We start from the raw sequence: 14,355 nt of genomic DNA on the forward strand, positions 1-14,355 counted from the left end.
ACTACAGAGCAAACAGTGAAAGCATAGGCATGGAAACAGATCCAAATTTTTTGTTTCACTACTTTTATAGCTTTTTCTTCTTATTATTACTTTTTCTATTTCGCACTAAAATCTGTACAGGGATAAATTGCCCTGTGCTCTCTCTCCATTGCACTGTGGATTGTATAGAGTTTATTTCTTTCACATTCCATGCATGTGTTCATGACCTTTCATATGGATGCACACACATATGGCATAAAAAAATGTTTTATTGAGAATAAAAATCTCTTTTTCCAACAAAGAAAGCACTGATAGAACCTGGGACTTCCAAAGGCTTTGTTACAATGAATATGTATCATTTATATCTCTGGAGTAGAATGAATGTATTTTGAACTACCTTGTCCAGACTTTCAAAATTTGTCCTTTATCCAGCAGAATCTCAAGGTACACTTCTTTCAGAACTCTTTACTCCTTGAATATCCTTCTCACTGTGGTCAAAAGTTCCAGGAGATAGGGGTCTCCACTGTTGCGTAGAATCTTGCATCCAACATTTCTCTAGGCAGCAGAGATTAGCTAATTTCACCAATGATTGCCAAAGGCAATAACTGCGCAGATATTTTTTGAAACAGCGAAATCAATTCTTTGTGGATGTACAGAGGAGATGTTTGCTTACTGGAGACATCAAGTGATTTGGCAAAGGTTATGTGGCAGAACAATGGGAGAGGATGTAATGGCCCTCTACACCAGAATGATCTTCTGCATCTCTGACTAAGAGCTGGTTATCTAAACAGGATATCCACTGTGAAATTGGCAGCCCCCACTTCATTTGGAGTTTTACTCATTTCCCCTTTCCTGAAAGTCACAGTTAACAATCTGCACCTCCTCTCTGCAGTACTTATACATATTTAGGTCATTGTTGAGGAAAACCCTATTCTTGACATGCTAGTATATGTTCTCCTCACATCTGACAGTCCCTATTTTCCCTATCAAATTTAAAACCATCTGTTTGCCATAGAAGCAGGCTATATACCTTTCACAATAGTGTCATCTGTCTGATATTTGGTTTTATGATGAATTGCAGAGAGATACTCTGAATCAATGCATTGCTTCACTTCCAGCAGTCAAATGGTGCCTGGTAACATATCCAGGCTTGATTCTCAGGTGGTTATTTATGGTCAGAGTTTTGATGGATTTCAGAAGGAGCATAAAGGATTGATCATTTCATTCATAATGAAGCCTCTGAGCAATTTGAGCCAGGTCGAGTAACCCCTGAACTCACTATGGAAGTAGTAAAGGTTTCATGTTAAACCACAAGAGGAAGATAATTGCAATGCAGAGTCCATAAATACGCTGGTCCTATGGAGTGTGTTGTATTTGTGCTGCAAGACATGAAGAATGAACACAGGAGGTGTAACTTGAACTTGAGGAGAAAATTCCTCACTCTGAGGGTGCCAGGGCACTGGAACAGGCTACCCAGAGAGGTGGTAAAGCCTCCTTCTCTGTAGATTTTCAAAACTCACCTGGATGAGTTCCTGTGCAACCTGCACTAGGCATACCTGAATTAGCAGGAGGGTTGGACTAGATAATCTGCAGAGGTCTCTTCCAACCCTTACCATTCTATTCTTCTACAATTCTATGAATAGGAAAGGTCATGACTTCTAGTTTAGGGTCTGATCCTTCAGGTTTGAACTGATTTAAAGAACAATTGTAGTCTTGCAATGTATTCCTCTTTTAATATATTCCTCTGTTAGTAAAGGAATTCAGAATTCAATTAAACAAGAGAAGCCCCAGGGTGTACATGGCAAATATGTATTGCAAGCACAAATATGAAAACTGCAGATGTGCATACCTTAGGTACAGTGTCCCAGTGAAGTGTCTGCTGTCTCTCTCAGGTTTTGGTCCCTGGCTCTCCCTGTCCCGTATCTTGGTGCCAGAGAGCATACCACACTCTCCTAATGTGGTGCTAAGAAGTTTGACAGTGAACATGAGGATGAATTGGCATTATAAGGCTAACTAGCCCTAACAAAAGGGCATGTGCAATACATTGACACTGCTTCGTTCTGTGCCACAAGGATTGGCATTGGAGGTAGATAGTCTTTGTTTCAGTTTTGTTTTTTTTTTCCCCCAGCAGAAATATTACCATGAAGGAGACTGTTGAAAATAAAAGTTCCCTCTATAGCAGCACTACAGGCATCTACTATCAACTATCAAGCAAACTCACTGCATTTTCTTCAACTAAAAGCTGACATCTCTAACACATTTTTGTCACTTCACATACAGGTCAATGGATCAGGCAGTGTGCCAGTTAACATACAACTCTAAAGCAAAACACAACGCAGAACAGTACTAGAGGGAGCGTCTCATGACTGAGCACAGGACTATCACAAGAGCTCAGGGAGGCTGGGAAGGTGAGGAAATGATGATTTCCCATTGTCCAGGTTCAAGTAGCTGGAAAGCTCTGCTGTCAGAATTTCCATGCCACAAGTAACTTATTCCTGGAATAGGAATAGAAAATTAGTTACATGCAACCACCATACATCTGAATCAGTCCTTACTCTGTTTCTGCTGTGTATCCAAAACTACTGCTAGGACGCAAGTAGGTAGTAGCTTCCTCATTCTGGACAGATTATTCACCTTTAGTCACTAACACTTAGTGCATCTAGGAAATCACTTCCCCGGAGAGATTTTGTGTACCAGAAAACACCTGAAGAATATGAATGGAACTGTTTTGCCTCTCCTCCTCATGCTTAAGACCATTGCTTTGCACTGCTGTGAAGCAGTTGCAGTTCTAGAAATCGGCCTACTACTAAAATTCGGAAAGTTTCCAGAGATTTTGCTTTTCATTTCCTCTTCCTGCAACATGGTAGCATAAACTCCACTAACAAGCCATTGTAACAATCCCACCCATTGAGGATCCACATGAGACACAGCAAGTTCCCTCCCAAAGAAAGCCTTGCAACATACACACGTAGAGGTACAAGTAAAACTAGGCTTAATACAACCTCAGATTCTTGGGGTTTTAGCTGCATTCACTGCTGCCATGGGCATATATTCACTGTTGTACTCATGGGACTTGGGTTCACGCTGCTGATTCTGCAACCAGAGAGAAAATGTCACGAATTTACTTTGTGGTCACTAACCTCAGCTACTGCTGCCTTTGTACTTTAAGTAGGGCAGTTACCCTGACTGTTTTCAGTGGAAATCTTAAAGTCAGAATAGAGAGAGAGTCACACAGAAAACTTGGATTAAAACAAACTGAAAATGAAAATAGCACAAAGAATAACTAATATCCATGGACTCCTTTCTTTCCTGAGACGAGTGGTTCTTTGTTTAAGTGGTTTTACTCCAGAACAGAGCTGTAATTGCTCCACTGATGATTTGTTTCCCCTTCTTGAAGAAAACAATCAGGTAAATTGCCTACCAAAGTAAATTTGCTGCCATGTGCAGCATTTCTCCTCTTTCCATTGATTTCCAGACTTTAAATCAATAAACAATTTTCTCTTATAAAAAATTAAATCTGAGCTGTTGTCATCAATGACTGTATTCCAGTGGTAAATTAACAACTCAGTCTCTTTGTCAAAAAAAAAAATATATATATTCTGTGTTGAGTGAATATATGACTATTTCACCCTTTAAATCTCATTAAATCAAGTTCCCCATTCATGACCCTTGGAAAGAGGGTTCTGCAGAATCTCATAGACTTGTTTACCTTGTTCCTTAAGCAACAGGCCACAACACAGCAGACACAGGAAATCATAGCAAACGTGATCAGGCCAATAATTATCCATGACATAAGACTCAGGGAAATGCAGTCTTCCTTATCTGGAGATGGGGAGGCAAAAACAGCTGTTACTGATAATTTGCCTTTTCTCCTCCCCTAGAGATAACTTTTCATTTTTTTCCCCCTCCTCTCTTTATATTAATAAAATAGCAAAAGTGAGCTCGGGAGAAGGATTTTCCTGAGGTGAAAAGTGTGTGCAGGAAGATAAAGAACACTGCAGTTTTCCAGAAGGAGAAGTGAAACTATTGGTACACAGGGCTGAAAGTGTAGACTGAAAATAAATGAAGCCAGCACTGAAAGCACAATAGTAATGCAGATTTCAGCAAGGCTTAAGCTTACATCCAGTGAGTACCACGGGTGATTTCAAAGGTGGCCTTCAAAAAGTGGACTTTGGCAATCATTTTTTAATAGGAAGGCAACCTGAGGGGCACAAGATTACCCTTGCCCAGATCTGGAAGAAAATGTTACAGGGCATGAAACAACTGACAACAGATATGAGCATTTGGCCATTTGGCTATCTGTACAAATGGAAATTGACATCTTTGGGAAATACTGCAGACAAAAAAGGTTGTCATAGCTTCATTCTGAGAAGCTGAGATGCAAGAGATAATTTGAGCCGACCACATAATTGCAGCTTCTGTCTTTGTTTAGGCCTGGTGCTAAGAGATAAGAAAAGATAGCAAGAGAAGGACAACAGGCAGTACCATGTTGCAACTGAACTATACGGAGAACAAATAAGGGGTGTGAGCAAAAATCCTATGGATTCTTCCATCTTAACATACCAAAGTGTGACTCAGTGAAAGACAATTCAAAATTAAAGCCTGTACTGTGAGTTTTCTCTAGTCCACACTTTTATCAGTAAAAGGGCAAAAATTTTCAGCAGTTGTGGATCCCTTCTGCTCTAAAATGGCTCTAGAGCTGAATGTTCAGATAGGTGAACACCTATCTTCACAACAGTGTGGCATCAGAGTTCCAAATACCACTACTAGCAAGGCATATGAATTTAGCTCTCAGAATGCTTTTTTTTCCCCCTCATCTAGAAACAATCTTTAACATTTACACTCATCAACTTGGGAAATGGACAAAGGGAAATTGCTGCTGCAGGCAAGAGTGAGACTGTAGTACTGTAGAAGATGTAGTCTAGTGAGTTTTGGTGGCCCAAACAATATACAAAGCTTAGCATGGCCTGAAAAAAGAAGACATAAAAAGAAAGGGTTCTTCTGAAAAAAGAAGAACTTGCCCAAGAAGATGAATAAATATCAAAAAGCTATGCTGAGCAGTCTGCCAACACAGCTCCACTGTAACCAGTCCCCTAGCAAGTAATTTTAAGCTGTCTTGGAAATATCTATCACATTTTTCATGCAACTTCTAGTCACATTTTACACTGCAATATAGATTTGCCCAGTATCTACTTATCAGTAAACTGAAGTGAGTGGAGAAGTAAACTTACCTTGGATATAGAAATAGGTTTCTTTCAGCTGGCAGTCTATGTAAGGAGGGGGAAAGAGCATCTCCAGGCAGTAGGTATAAATGTCAATATGCTTTCTTTCCAGATTTTTAAGAATGAAAGTGGTGCTGCTGTTTGAACGTTCTGTCTGACAGTAGGTGACATTACTCTTGGGGATAAATTTCCCCTGATCAAAATGGAGTGCACAGATCTCCTTCTTTTCCCGTCCTTTGAGGAGGGTCATGCTGAACTCACTCACATTTTTTGGGTTGGGGAATGTGAACTTGAAGATTCCATTTTCAAATTCCATCTTCACCTGGGGATCAGAGACATGAAGCTGATCTGAAGACATGAAAACAATAAGTATAGTCACTTACATAGCAATGAAAAGAATCCCTAAAATGTTAAGAAACTCATTTAAACAAAAGCAAGGGAAACATGATTGAAACTTAAGGCATCTAGGTACTCAGAATAGCCTGCCTATAGAAAGCTGCCTCTAAGATGAGATACTAGAGCATCGTTCTGGTCAAGTCAGGCATTACTGAGAAAATAAATGAAATAAGACCAGGTCTGTTATTTTCTATGGGGCTAGAGAGGTCACTGGATTACTGAGTTACTTGATAATGTTTAAAAGCTCCCTTGGACAAAACATTATAGGGACATATAAACCTTGCTTCAAATTGATTCTCCTATTCTTAGATAAAACAAGGACAATGATAATTACCTCTGGTTTATGGTTCACAGCCTGCAGCCTAATGTTCATAGAACAGTAAAATCTATTATGCTGGAAAAGACCTGTAAGATCCTTGAATCTAACCATTAAACTAACACTGCCAAGTTCGCCACTATATTATGTCCTTCAGCACCACATCTACAAGTCTTTTAAATACTCCAGGTGTGGTGACTCTATCACATCCCCAAGCAGCCTGTTCCAATGTTTGACAACCTTTCTGTGATTTTTTTTTTCTTTCTTAATATCCAGTGTAAACCTCCCCTGGCACCACTCGAGGCCATTTCCTCTTGTCTTTTTCTCTGAGGAGAAGACACCCACCTCACTACAAGCGCCTGTCAGGTAGTTGTGGAAAGCAAAGTTCTCCCCTTAGCCTCATTTTCTCCGGGTGAAACATTCCTAGTTCTCTGGTAACATTTGCTCTCTAGACCCTTCAACAGCTTCATTGCTTTTCTTTAGAAGTGCTCCAACACCTCAATGAGTTTCTTGTAGTGAGGGCCCAAAACTGAACACAGTATTTGAGGTGTAGCCTCACCAGTTCCATGTACAGGGGCACAATCACTTCCCTATATTATCCCTGATACAGACCAGGATGCTGTTGGCTTTCTTGGCCACCTGAGCACACTGCTGGCTTACGTTCAGCCAGCTGTCAATCAACACACCCAGGTCTGCATCTGCCAGGCATATTTGTGGCCACTCTTTGCACAGCCTTTAGTGTTTCATGAGGTTGTGATTCAAATATACGGCTTGGCACTTGGCCTTGTTCAACCTCATACCACTGGCCTCAGTTCATCAATCCTGCCCGTACAGACTCCTCTACAGAGCCTCCCTACCTTCAAGCAGATTGACACAGCTGCCTAACTTGGTGTTGTCTGTAAATTTACTGAGAATGCATTCAATCCCCTCACCCAGATCAATAACAGAGATATTAAAGAGAACTGACCGAGTACCACTTGTGACAGGCCACTAACTGGATTTGATTTCATTCACCACAACAGTTTGGGCTCAGACATCCTGCCAGTTTGATAATGTAGATGACAACTTTTAATAGGATATGAATCAAAAATTCTGACCTAAGTGCCTTAACTACAAATCTGTCTTTCCATTCTAGAGTAGATAGTGGTTTGGCCCATGATATAAAGTTTAAACCTTTTTAGTTAGATGGCTTTAGCACCTTTATCACTAACAGCATTGGAAGAGTAGAGAACCAATGCACTGCATGCATGGACCCACATGTACTCTAAAAATCACTTTTGATCTTCCCAAAAAGCTGCCTGAAAAACCCTTAGGTGTTGTGCAATTCTCATTTTGCAAATTTCTTGGGGACAAAAAAAGAAAGTAAACTGACTGAGGACCTTAAATATATGCTGTTAAAAAATGACTTCTTGGTTTTTGTTTTTTTCTTTAAGGGCGGTGTTTTCTGATCTAGAAAGGCATTTTAAACTGTAAACCAAATTAATGCAAAAGTGTCTTACCTATATTTTTGCAGGGTTTTACTGAGCAGCAGGCAACTCCTGAAAAATACAAAATGTTTTCCTCTTTAAAATTCAAGACAGATGCAGAAACAGGGGACAAGCCATGCAATGTTAAGATGCTGAAGCTATATTCTAATTTGTGTCATGAGCCTATCTGATGCTGTCCATGCTATGCTATAAATTCATATGATGTGATAAAACTATGAAATATAAAAATCAAAACAAAAAGTAAATGCATTGAGCAAGAATTAATATTGATCATGCATACAGCATTTACAAAATAGTAGGCATACTTCATAAATAGAAGCTGAGATGAAAGTAAAAAATTTCCCCCAAATACTGAGGAAATCTGACCCCAAAAAAAACCAGCATGTTTTTTATTTCTTATGAATCCAGAGTCTGCAATGAGCCAGCATTAACCTTTGTTTACATACCAAAGTGCCCAGTTCAGGCTATGTTCATTCTGTTTCCCCCCGCTGCTCAGCACTGCATAAAAAGATCTTCGTATGGCACAGCCAAAATGAATATCTGGAAGGTGGTCCAATATATACAGCAAAAAAAATATATGCAAGCAATGTATACAGCTTTGTTCCTTTTTCAGTAGCAGCTTTTTCTCTTCCTGATTATCAAACTGTATTCAGTCCATGGTGCGTAGCCAGTACAGGAGAAAGACACATTTCTGGTAATAGTTCTGGATTTGTTTCTCAAGCTGCCTACTTCATCACCATGCACTATGGCAATAGTGAGAGTGGAATTTGCTGGGTGGGCTGGTGGCATGCACCACTTTGAAATGGTTTGTATGTCTGTAATGGCAGCACAACACAGCCTGATAGTGTTTCATCTGGAATTTTTCTTTTTGCGGTGCCCTAAAATTCAAGGCACAGACAGCTACATGGACAAATAGAAAAAAATATATATCCACTTTTCCTGTTTTCTGGCAGCCTGAATACATTCTTCAGAGGCTGCTTAGATTGAAATATAACTTAAATCATACATTTATGATCCCAAGGAAATATGGAGCAAACGCTTAAAGACTCTGATGGACCATCCTGTTCTTGTTACTGCTACATGATAGTCTAGATCCACACAGAGTACATCCCAAACTGTGCCAGGCATTGCACTGATTACATAGTAGAAATACTCTTTTTCCCAAGGTACCTGCTATCTTTGACAACCAACACAGGAACAGATTGTTCTCATTTGGGTACCTTTGTACGCTCTCAACTCTTTCTGGACAGAGTCAAACTTCTAGTGTCCATGGTTTTGCCTTCTTTGAATTCTTGCTCTTCAATTACCATCACTGGCAAGGGTACTGCAGTGAATGGCACTTGTTTAAACTATCTTTAGAATGACACATAAGCTAAGGGACTTCTGAAAGATGCTTTGTGATGTTCATTTGGAAACCAGTAGAAACAGTTATCCCTTTTTGATTAAGTGTCAATGTTCTTCCTAGTTTACTGTGCACAGTTAGCACTCTATAGTCAGTGATAATTCTAATATCTGTACTTCTCTCAGGACTATTTCTTGTGTGATAATAGACAAGGTATGTGGCATCTTGTATCACTGTTGTGAAGATAAGACAGGCAAAGCACACAGCTTACCAACCCACAGGGAAATAGAGCTCTAGATATGCTGACTGCACAGATACAGAAGGTGCAAGCCCTCCAAATCATATATAGTCTGAAAAGCTGAACGCAAGGGTTAAATAAGAAACAGTTCCTATTGACTAGCATGTTGAATAGTGAAAGAAAACAGCTGACATGAGAGCAGCATTTGAAATACACATCTATTAAATTGCTCTGTAGTTTGGTGACCTGTAGTTCAGTAATACATACTTTTAAAAATAGACCCAAGAGCAGACAAATTATTTAGGGAAGAAAGAAACAAGTGTATTGACATAGCAGAAGCTGGAGAGCGTGGTGTATGTGTAAGCTGACCTGATACTTTTGAGAAGCATCCACCTGTAAGCTGAGACCTCTACACTTGTCACTGGTCATCTGAAGGAGAGACAGATGCTGAGTGCCAGGGGTGCTACAGAGCCAAGCAATGCCATATTCCCCAAGTGCTCCAGAAGAAAGTAGGACTACCCTCCTCTGAGAACAGGAGCAACAGCTTTAAACTTCATTTCTCTGTTTGTCTCTGAGAATAGTTCCATTTTGCTGTTAGCTAATAAATTTGCCCTTTCATATTGAGTGGTTTAAAATGTTTGTCAGAGATCATGGTTTTAATCCTTGGTTTTAATGGAAAAGGGCACAGAAAGGTCATTAAGCATGTAGTTCATGTGACCCTATGGCAAGTTGAAAGATTGTTCTGTATCCTCTCAGGCTCATAAGCCTTAACTGCCTGTTTTCAAGACTCAGTAATGTACTTCTCTGAATGAGCATTTTGGCAAATGTGATGCAATTAGTATTCCTTTGAAACAAGTGACTATATAGAAAAGCATGCTTAGCATAGTATAAAGGAAGCACATTTTAAAATGAGATTAACAATGCCTGAGATTAAAACACAAAATTGTCTACATGGATGACCACAGTGGGTGACAATCATTATGAATTTCCAACTCACTAGCTATTTTACATCAGCTCCTAATGTTAATGGTTTCATTGCATACTAAAAGGCGCGGGTTTTTGCCTTTCCTTGCGCCTGATTGCCGTTCTCCTGTGCCCAGTTCATTCCTAGGGTAATCTTATGGACCTGTAACATTCTGTGGTTAATGGCCAGACACATTTGTGATGTCATTTGCCAAGTTACAATCAGAATACAATCAGAATAAATGTACGTTTAGTGGGATGGGAGGTAGAAAAGTGGAATTCCACTCTCTCACTGAGACATTCATTCAATAATCCTCCCTCATACTACCTAAAAAAAAAAAAAAAAAAAGGTGAATAAGATACTACTTCATAATATCATTGAAAATGAACAGAAGAAAAAAGAATATCAAAGGATTGGTAGTATTTAAATCCTACAGGGAGTGTTGAAACATATCCTGTATCACCAGAAATTCAGAAGTAAATGTATTCAATAGCCCTTAGCATGACCTTCAAAGAAACATGTTTAGATGGTGGTTAGAAACTATGTACTAAATCACAGGTCTTACTTATATGACACATCATAACCAAACCCTGCACAGTACATGTATGGAAAAATAAAAAAGACTCTTCATAAACATATATCTCTATTTCCATCCTGTCCCTGTAATCTGTAGGCTTCAGAGTGACTACAGATAAATGTGAGTTCTGGAATTTTGGTTTGCATAGCTGTGATAAAACGCTGAACCTTGTGAAATGGTGCATCTATGTTTATAGCTGGACTGGGATCAGTGCTGTCACCATGTGCCTTCTTAAACACAGCATTTGGGAATGCATTTCAATTCTGCACCAAAACAATGTCATCCGCTCTTCCATGCCATATACATTTTTCATAGTATAAAATTACCTGGACAAACAAAAGCAAGTTTAATATCAATAACTTGGCTTCTTTTTATTAACCCGTTCACCATCATGCTGCTATGAGACCTTATACCCAGCAAGGGAAGGTGGCTGGAACACTAACAGTCTAAACAGTTAGAGGGTAACATTAAGTAGATGAGCTAAAGAATACAGGCAATGAAAAGTTGTACTTTTTGGTTTCAGAGGAAATGCTTTGTGTTGGCAGGGATCTTCTTCCCACCAGCTCTAATGATATTAAAGTTGAGAGCAGTCTTTTTGCAGCTGTTTCCCTTAATTAACTCTACTCATCCAACCCCTTCCTATCACGCCTCATTTACTGTCTCCCATCATAAAGTGAGTTATATTCCATAGAGATATCTACTGCAAGGAGAATAATCCAAAATGATACTCACCATACAGGGCTTCAAACTGAAAGCAGAGGACACAGAAAGTTACAGCAACTGACTTCATGCTTGCCTGACACAGAGGCACCAACCTTCTGTCTGCTGTGAAGATGGGGAAGAATTCATGGGTAGGAAAGGAAGTGGTTTGTGGGCAATGGGGGAAATTATATGATAATCTGAAGTACTTTTAAATTTAACCCCTGACTACGTTATAGCTATGTCAGCATTAGTTGTCACCCACACCTGTAGATTTTACTGCTTATCTTTTCCTACCTCAAATTGTGCTGTCACAGGAAGGAAGATGAAAGATTTTCTGACTGTATATTTGATGTTCAATTCTGCAAGGGCTGTTTCTCAAATCTGTCACGATAGAGGCTACAGCCATCTGCAGTACACTTCCTTTAGATAGTCTGTGGTTGGCAATTTGTTGCTTGAACTAACTTACAACACAGACTTATTTGCAACTGGCAACCTGCTTTCTTCCCACCACTTTCAGCTGATCTTACATCATTGATGGTCTTGCTCTCTATGTGGGAACCATTCGATAGTAGGATAGTAGGTTCTTGTGTGTCCTGGTTCTGGAATTCATTGGAAGAAAATGTCCAAATTGCAGAAGGATCCACCCATCCCTGGTGTTTGCTGAGGACCCACTCCAATGTAAGAATTCCCCCCTGGAGGTCAGGTTTACTCTGCATGGACATGAGAAACTTTATGCAGCTCTGTGAAAGGAGGGGATGTGACCCAGTGCCCTAAGGCCTTAGATCAAAAGTTTCTCTCATTCCCTCTCCCTGCTTTTTTGCAGAACACTCTATCCTGGCCTGCTATCTATCTGTATTCTGGAGATGCTTTAGGATCCTTTAGGATAACATGTTTTCTAATCATTTAGAACAGGCTATTTGTTTCTGCCTACAATACTAATTTTGGTGCAGATAACATGCTGAAAAAGGAGCTTCTAGATCATGTTTAATATATTAGATGGAATTAGTATTTCTGATTGCATAAAGAGAAGACACAAAGACCAGACAGCTGTGCCTGACAGGCACTCCTGGGGAAGTTCTTGTAATGGTCATGCAGTAGTATCAAATAATTTGTGAATGACAGGACTGGGTTACAGATTCATTCCTACTTTGGACTGTGTGAATAAATCTTCATGCGTTAGTTTACTCTTCCTCAAAAAGTTGTTTAATTTCATTACTACTGCTAGTGATGTTTTCACATGGTCACTGGCAGAGTTTTACTCTCTTCAAATCTTTGCAAAGCCCTACAAACCTTTACCTTTCTTCAAGTTAAAAATAGAACTAAACCTGTCTCAAGTCAGAATTTGATCTACATTTTCAGCTCAGGTCTCTGGAGCCAAGCTTAACTCTAACCAGAGGAATTTTCTGCAATATACTTTAAATTCTGAAGCTCAGGCGTAACCACAGAATCACAGAATGGCTTGGGTTGGAAGGGACCCTCAACATCAGCTAGTTCCAGCCCCACCCCAATGCCCTGCCATGGGCAGGGACACTTTCCACTATACCAGGTTGCCCAAGGCCTTGTCCAGCCTAGACTCAAACACCTCCAGGGAGGAGACATCCACATCCTTCCTGGGCAACCTGTTTCAGTGTCTCACTATGCTTATGGAGGTTCAGACAATGATAAAGCTGAAAAAGATATATCTGACTCCTCAGCTTTTCCTATGAAGTTATGACCAACATTGGGACCTACTGAGGTTCCAGGAAGGACCATCTTTCCCACCCCCCACAATAACTTATGGGAAGTGCTGAAACAACAGAGTAGCCTTCTCCTGGGACAGAGGTTTTATTGCCCCCCCAAGTAGGAGTATGACAAGCATCCAGAAAGGCTTATAGTAAAAAGCTGCTATCGCTGCTACCAAATAAAGGAGGATGAGAATATAAGTAAAGTACCCTCCACCCACAGTTCTGGGAGAGTGTGATGACAGCACACCAAGGATTGAGTCTCAACAAAGCCTGCCCCTACCTGGAAAGGCCAATAAAGGTTCAGGGGAATGTATAACCATCAAGCAAAGTTTGATCTATTTTTGTGAACACAAGCCTTAAAACAAATCTGTGTGGCTAAGGTTCAGAAATGCATTGTCTTTCTTAAAATTGTAAACATTTTGCTACAAAAGTAATTTTTATAGAAGGTTGGTTTTAACCAATATAGTTATTTTGGAGCAACTTCTTCCCTCCCTTCTCTGTGACATATCAGTTATAAAACCACAGATATGATTAATACATATCTATTTCCCTTCTAGGGTAAGAATAGCTTCCAGTGTAGCTTGGTTGGCATAAATCTCACTATGATTGGAGCAGCCACACTGTCCACTAAACAGTTTGTATTCGTCCTCTCTTTCTCCTGTCTTTATAGGCTGAAGTCTGGATTTATCCCTTCTCCTTTTCTGCTTCCTGGCACTTGGGATTGCCAAAACACTGCTCACTTTGTTTCAAAAGGGTTCAGCCAAGGGTACACTTTGGGGTATAATTGGCAGCACTGTGAAGTTTGCTGTAGACAGTGATTTTTTTCAGTGGTCAAGTGTATTTCATGATGAGCCAGCAGAACCTGGGGCACTAACAGTGTATGTTCACAAACAGACATAAAGTCTAGTTCAGAGCTGAGCACAAGAAATGCCCACCTCTAGTCGCATACCAACTCTCCCATCGCCTTTCAATCTTTCTGTCTTTGCCTCACTCCTCTGTCAGTGCTTACCTACTTCACAAAGCCATTGTGACTGCAATTCGGAAACATTTCTTGCAAATACTACAGTTGGTTACAGTTAACCAACTGGGACAAGCAATGTGTTTCTACAACACGCTTCCTATAAATGCAACTATTTTTTCTCACAGACACCTGTTTCCTTTTTCCATCCTCACTCATTTCTCTTTGTCTTGATTTTCACTCTCTCATCCACATACACCTCTTAGAGCTGACATTTCCTCTTCTAACCTGAGTGTCCTCAGTCCTTGTCTACCCTTCTCCTCAGGCAGAGATTGAACTTCAGCATGTGCATTAATTCCTTTCTGGAATGTGTCTTTTCCTTTCCCCAAGTTCCAGTCTTTCTTCTTTTCCTACTCCCAGATCTACCCTAAAGTCATATACTCATTCGTC

General features: G+C 40.0%; 1 protein-coding gene across 1 annotated transcript; it reads right to left on the reverse strand.

Moving 5' to 3' along the window:
• Positions 1-230: 230 nt before the first annotated feature.
• On the reverse strand, positions 231-11,331 carry ICOS (inducible T cell costimulator). The gene is made up of 6 exons (XM_068138378.1): positions 11,254-11,331; positions 7,413-7,451; positions 5,211-5,549; positions 3,689-3,801; positions 2,982-3,072; positions 231-2,474 (listed from the first exon to the last, which is right to left on the reverse strand). Exons 1-5 carry the CDS (start codon positions 11,309-11,311, stop codon positions 2,983-2,985), a joined length of 639 nt encoding a protein of 212 aa, XP_067994479.1. The 5' UTR covers positions 11,312-11,331; the 3' UTR covers positions 231-2,474; position 2,982.
• Positions 11,332-14,355: the final 3,024 nt, after the last annotated feature.

The sequence above is a fragment of the Melanerpes formicivorus genome, unplaced genomic scaffold (assembly GCF_026170545.1).
Source record: "Melanerpes formicivorus ecotype bairdi unplaced genomic scaffold, bMelFor1.0.p_v2 SCAF_5, whole genome shotgun sequence".
NCBI lineage: Eukaryota > Metazoa > Chordata > Aves > Piciformes > Picidae > Melanerpes > Melanerpes formicivorus.